The 6,842-nt window shown below is 37.3% G+C and overlaps 1 protein-coding gene across 1 annotated transcript; it reads right to left on the bottom strand.

Moving 5' to 3' along the window:
* Positions 1 to 464: 464 nt before the first annotated feature.
* LOC134667066 (carboxypeptidase Q-like) lies at positions 465 to 5,371 on the bottom strand. The gene is made up of 3 exons (XM_063524364.1): positions 5,160 to 5,371; positions 2,552 to 2,681; positions 465 to 1,795 (listed from the first exon to the last, which is right to left on the bottom strand). The coding sequence occupies exons 1-3, from the start codon at positions 5,360 to 5,362 to the stop codon at positions 698 to 700; spliced, it is 1,431 nt and encodes a 476-aa protein (XP_063380434.1). The 5' UTR covers positions 5,363 to 5,371; the 3' UTR covers positions 465 to 697.
* Positions 5,372 to 6,842: the final 1,471 nt, after the last annotated feature.

Genomic DNA, 6,842 nt, shown 5'->3' with positions numbered 1-6,842 from the left:
TCACCCGACGATATTATTCATATAAAATTACAGATTTAACACCAACTTGCAAACAGATCGCATTAGCAAATATCATGTTCCATTATTTTGGCTGCGATAGTTACGCCGCTCACCGAGAGATGTCGCTGGCTCAGCTGCCTGTATGTTAGATGGCGCTATCGTCTGTTTCCCTTATCTTAATGATCATCGCAACATAGCTGAGGTTGGTTTTTATTGCAGTCTTGTAAGTGTTTACTGCATACGTTCTCGAATGCCACCTACTTACAATCGTTTGAGTGGCGGGGCAGTGCTCGATCACAGTGATATTCTTCTCTTATTTCTTTAGTTCATTCACACATCTTAGAGGGCGTAGTGACATCTATGCGTACCGTCAAAGTAGTAATCATGAAAGCTTTGTCAGTAAATATATCATATTTTGTGTAAAAAAACACTCAAAGAAACCCATAAAGTACATTCCATAACCATACTTCTCTTTTTCATTCTTCCAGCATAACTTGTGTACTGTAACTTACTATTTTAGTTTCACTGTGTTTCACCTGTCTGCAGCATGTGCCGACTTTGCCACAATAACTTCAATATCGTCTCTAATTCACTTAGATTAGGCTTATACGCACATGTAACATAAGGAAATAAAAAAAACTGTCAGACGACTATCCTTCATTTCTGACTAAAATACCCACGAAAGAATTAATAACAGTTAAACTGCTTTACTTTTATGAGGAATATCTTTTTCCATATCTGCAATAACGTATGAAACTGCCGTCCAAAACGCGGCACAGTCAATGACATCTGTCTTATTCAAGACATTCAATGTATCTCCTTCACTATGATGGAACCAGAAATATCTCTCATTGTCATTCATCAAAGATGCCCCGGGCACCCCTTTATTGATAATCAAATTTATATCTGAACCAGGGTAGTCGTTTTCCTTTAATTTGTCTATTGGAGAAAAGAGTTTAAGTACTTCTGCTATAAGACACTTAGCCTCTTTTGAACCAGCTACCGTTAGACCACGAGGCTTAAAAGTACCTTCATCTGATTCCATGATAAAATCAATATTATGAAGCTCATTTATGTGTTTATTTAAATATGCTTGAGCACCAACTAAACCGGGTTCTTCAGCTGTCCATAAAATAGCACGCAAAGTTCTTCTTGGTCTTAAATTTAAATGGTGCAAAGCTATTGGTGCTAGCCAGCTGATAATCATTCCACCTCCGTCATCCATGGCTCCTTGTCCTACATCCCAGCTGTCAATATGTCCAGAGACAATCACTACTTTATCAGGATCTTTACCTTTTACATCTATAATGGTATTCCGTGACTTTTTCATATCAAATGTGCTGAACATTTTAATTCTCAGAATAATCTTTTCACCTTCATTCTGAAGTCTGTATAACAGATCCGCATCTTCATGAGTAATTGCTGCTGCTGGAATTTTTGGTACTTTGTCATCATAATACTGAGCGCCTGTATGAGGAGAGTATATAGAAAAGGGAGTAATTGATCTAACTAGAGACGCAACTGCACCTTTTTTAGCTGCTTTAGAAGCACCTTGTGATCTATATTGCACAGTGTCTCCGTAACTGATGTAAGGTACATCGTAAACTACTATTTTTCCCTTAATATCGTCATTAGTTTTCTGATCGAGTTCTTGAAAGCTCTGGACGACGATTGCTTCTGCTATTATTCCTTCCTTTGGAGTACTCACGCTGCTTCCGAGACCAATTACTGCGATGTTCTTTTCACGGGGTGAGATCATTGACACCGATTCATGTCCACGAACCCAGTGTGGTGCCTGTAATATATTATGAGAAATTATGTATTTATGTATTACATAATTATTCTTAGAAATTAACATGTTGGTTCTACGGGTGTAATTTTAGGCACACTAGAATTTTGTTAAGTATGTGAATCAACTTTTTCTTGTCACTTGTTAACTTACATCCTCCTTGGTCACTTTTAAACCCTACTAGTATATGCACCTATGATATTTAATGTTCATCATATGGTATTTTAATTTTGATACTTCACGGACAGTCTTCTCCCCATTCCTTGTTTACAAACAAACGTAGTGGTATGCGTGCTTTTATGGGTCATTCTAAAAAAATATGTCTGCGGTGTAATTGCCACGACCCATACCAAATGTATGAAAGAGTTGTGGGATTTAGGCGTAACTGCAGACATCTCATCTACAAATTACCGTTATCTACGATAAAATATTAAAGCACCCAATATCCCTTCACCGGATTAGCAAGCTGAAGTGGCACTGGGCAGGCCACATTGCACGCAGAGAAGATGGCTGATGGGGTCGAAAAGTGCTCGAGTGGAGACCACGGACTAGCAAGCGCAGCGTAGGACGTCCACCCACAAGATGGACAGACGACCTTGTTAATGTCGCCGGAAGACGCTGGATGCGGGTCGCTTCCAACCGGCACGTATGGAGGTCCAAGGGGGAGGCCTATGTTCAGCAGTGGACGTCTTATGCCCGCAATCTTGACAAAGGACCAAAAATCCTGACAAGTCATGGGTAATCCCTCATTCTGATACCTACGTCTACTTCTTCAGTGGTAACATCTGTTACTCCATATCCTCTCGTTAGATTAATCATATGATCAATAGCTTTCTCCAATGTCTGTGTCCCGGACGGACGAGCACCAAATTTATCCAAAAACGCTGCAAATCTGGAACAATCATACAATATAACAAAAAAACAAAACGAAATTTAAGTAAAAAGTAAATAAAAAAAATACAAAAAAGTTATGTCCCAGCATACAATTACTGGGGATTAAACCAGGGACCTCCCAAAGCGAATGTTTACAAATTTGGGTCAAAAACGTTTGGGAAAATCGGCTTTTCTGTGGATATTACAAAAGTTAATAATTTTTATTGCACATAATAAAAACACATTGTACGTAGGTTGTTCCATAAGTCTTGCAAAAGTGTAACTTCTTATTAAGATTTTTCAAAATAAAAACCATCACTGTTAATACACTTATGCTTGCGTTCCAACCATGTATCAAACATGACCTTCCATCGCTCCTTTGTGACAGTGGCGCAGGCTTCATCCCATGCACTCACTAGCTCGTCATCAGTTGCAAACCGTCGTCCTTTTAATTGGCTTTTGATCAGCAGGAAGAGACCAAAATCGCATTGTGCAAGATCGGGGTTATAAGACGGATGGTACAGCACAGTAAGCCCCGATTGCTCCAAAAACTCCCAAGTTCTAATCGCACGATGAGCAGGAGCGTTATGATGGTGGAGGTGCCAACTGCCCAGGTGAGGGATCCAGAGAGAACATAACTTTTTAACTTGTAGGTCTTCGTGTAAAATTGAATTAAGTGTTGATGCACTAATGTGGAGAAGTCCTCAATCTGCCTGCACGTAATTCGCCTATTAATAGTTATCAGTTTTCTAACAGCGTCTATGTTTTCTTGGGTCCTGCTTGTAAAGGGTCGGCCCGGTCTTTCGTCGTCGTCTAAATTATAGTTGCCTCTTTGAAATTCCTTGTACCACCTGAATACGGTAGAAAGGGAAGGGCACTCTTTACCAAAGGCACCGAACATTTCCCTCGTGGCACTCTTGGTAAAATAATCCACGTTTGAAATTATAATAGAAAATCACTCTGTACTCGCGGTTACCCTTTTCACAATTGTTTCGATCTATTTACCGACTATCACTGCTGGCAGGCTCAACAAACACATCATGTAAGAACTTGTAATTAGTGGCAGATAACCATACGCTCAGTCATACATGTCAAAGCTTGTTAGATTCCTTCCATTGCAAGACTTATGGAACAGCCTACGTACCTATCGTTGACTGGTAGAGAATGATTTTAGGTATTAAGTCCGCCATTTGTAAATTTTATTTGTATTTGGTGCAATACATTTTTAAATAAATAAATAAAAGGCGAATTTATTTCCATATCCTACATATATTTTCTTAAACTCATGATACAAATTTTGAGAAGTAGAAGCATGTGTATAACGAAAAACTACGAAAATTAGGCTTTATGATGTCTACAGGAAAGTTCCGTTAAATAAAAGTTCCGCGTAACTTTATATAACTCATACCATCTCATACTAAAATAGTTATTTGTACAACAAGAAATCAAAGTTTGATATTTCTTAGACTGCTTATTTTGAGTCCTGTGCAAGCGACAGATTATTTAATTCCTTAACTCGCAAAATCGCATTTTGCTCACTCTTTTTATGTAGAAAAGTACCTTTGTTAGAGCTGCTAAGGTGAAAAAGTTTTTGACCCGTCTTTTACTGAGCCCGTTGGTAAGAAGTTATTACGGTCAGCTAATTGATAAATTCAATTAGGTAGGGTAAGGTAAGGTAAGGTAAGAAAAGACTATCACCGGGGCTATCAATTCTCATACTGTTTGTCTTCCCCCGAGCAAAATAAACTATATTAGTCTCATCCCACCCTACCTTATCTATTAGTTTCCCATATACTAGTGATCCCTCTAGTTTTCCCAAATTTTCAAACATAAAATCACGAAACATATTAAAATTATTATAATCCCATCAAATTTAAATCGAGTGCTATTTGATATAACGGCCCATTAGAGGAACGATTGGGTTTCATAGCGTCCTAAATTCCGGTTCTCGGGCGTTAAATATTTTACGGTATCAATAAAGTATACCTTGAATATAAAATGTTAATTAAAGAGCTTTGCCTGGAAAGATTTTTCATTTATTTTAAGTCTAAGTTAGTTAAAAAACAGCGTAGAATGATATTTAAAAGAACATATATTTCTAAGAACAAGATTCAGTAAAATAGGAGGAGTATGAATATTTTTCAATTCATAAAAAACTTAAATCTGTTTTGGTTGCAGAACATGCTAAAATCACATTCATAAATTGGGTATAGGTATTTAAACTTGTAAAATCACTATTCTCTCTTTACCAGTCGGATAAAATAAAGGTAAACAAAACACAATTATTAATGAACGAGCGAATGAACAAAACTGTAACAAACTTACTAACATATCAAAAGCGGAAAAATTCACTGTATTGGACTTGAACCCACGACCACCGGATCTCTAATCCAGTACTCTGCCATCTGAGCAACCAAGACCTTACGCAATACAGAGAATATTTCCACCATATAGCATTTGCAGACGTTTCTGCTTGATACAAAATTAACAAACTTACTGTTCAAACATTCTCTGTCCCAATCCCTTATTCTTAATCTCATCCATAATTATCTGAGTCACATTTTTATAAGATGCTATATCGTGTACAATTTGAGGGTCCAAGTTACATTCACTTTCATCATATCTGGTTATAATTGCACCGTCTATATTAATTAAGGTTAAAACGAAGAAGAACACTGATATGTACATTTCGGTCAACATTTGGCCAGAGTTAGCTGTGTACTAGATAAAATGTTAATCGTTTGCTCGTAGTGATGTGCCACAGATTATTCTTTTTCAGTGAATATTCCCTCTACCTGAGAATATTATACCTACCTCTTATCCCTCTTTTTTTAATAGGTCATATAATATAAAGGGGCCCACAGATTACCAGTTTGCCAGACGATATCAGCCTGTGAGTTGTTTGGAACAGTCACATTTTGCGTTTAAAAGGCCGATATCGTCCGGCGGACTGGTAATCAGTGGGTCCCTTAAAAAAACATTATTTCGATTTTTGCGGTAGGCCCTCTGATACTAGCAACATCATTTAAACATACGTATTATTAAATACCTACGGTCCTACGTGTCAAAGTCAAAGTTAAATAATTTATTTGCCATACGTACACAAGTATACCTAATAATATTTGTCAATAAAACCAGCCCAGTGAGAGTCGGAATCTCGCGCGAAGCGTTTCTTACCATTACGCAAAAAACGGAAAAATAATCACGTTTGTTGTATAGGAGCCCCACTTAAATATTTATTTTATTCTATTTTATAGCGACGGACAGCGGAGTAACAGGGTCCTGTTTTTACCCTTTGGGTACGGAATCCTAAAAAGCAACTTCAGAATTTAGCTGACACATTTCCGGTAATATTTTCCGATAAGCCACTTCACTAGTTATTATCACATTTGAGAACACTGTTATCTACGTTCGTTGACGGTTGAACTTATCGCGGGGTCAGCCGAATGGAGATTAGTTGACTACGTGTTTAACTAATGAGTTTGGTTAGCTATCGGGAATTAACAATAATAAAAGTTCTGATTGGCTTAAATGAAATTTTTGTATGTCAAACCTCTTACTCGGCGTTACAATAATATATCTGACGAGTATTTGACGTTGTTAACATGAGCGCAGTACAGTCACCTGCAATAATATTATTATGTTAATCTTTGAAGTCTGCAAAAAGATGTGACACGCTCTTATGGCTCTACTAATAAGATCGTGTCAGTTTTTTTTGCGGCCTTCGTTGTGTAATATATTATTGCAGGTGACTGTACAGTTTATGAGTCGCTCGCGGCACAATTTCGTGAGGTCATTGTTAAGCTCTCAAAAATAATATAAATACCTAACGCATTTTTAGAAGCATTAAGCAATTTTCATGTTAATAACTTATGTGAAAAATAATTAGAATTTTTCGTATGCCGTTCGTGATTTTTGTAATTCGAAAAGATCGAGCGAAAGTTGTTTAATCAGATTTCGAATTAATGAAGTTACTAGAAAGGCCTCAAGATTGTTGTTCATATTTTTTTATTACGTACTATAACGTAAAAAAGTTATAAAAAGCGCTGATGACCTAGCGGTAAGAGCGTGCGACTTGCAATCCGGAGGTCGCGGGGTTAAACCCCGGCTCGTACCAATGAGTTTTTCGGAACTTATGTACGAAATATCATTTGATATTTACTAGTAGCTTTTCGGTGAA

Source organism: Cydia fagiglandana, chromosome 8 (genome assembly GCF_963556715.1).
Source record: "Cydia fagiglandana chromosome 8, ilCydFagi1.1, whole genome shotgun sequence".
In the NCBI taxonomy this organism is placed as follows: Eukaryota; Metazoa; Arthropoda; class Insecta; order Lepidoptera; family Tortricidae; genus Cydia; species Cydia fagiglandana.
This window is presented reverse-complemented; position numbering and strand designations above follow the sequence as displayed.

Bases quoted from the DNA above. Each gene is read 5' to 3' on its own strand.
- LOC134667066 (XM_063524364.1), bottom strand. From the start codon at position 5,362: ATGTTGACCGAAATGTACATATCAGTGTTCTTCTTCGTTTTAACCTTA. The intron at 2,682-5,159 runs GTAAGTTTGTTA...TGATTGTTCCAG, and splicing joins GGACAGAGAATGTTTGAACA to ATTTGCAGCGTTTTTGGATA. The intron at 1,796-2,551 runs GTAGGTATCAGA...AATATATTACAG, and splicing joins TTACCACTGAAGAAGTAGAC to GCACCACACTGGGTTCGTGG.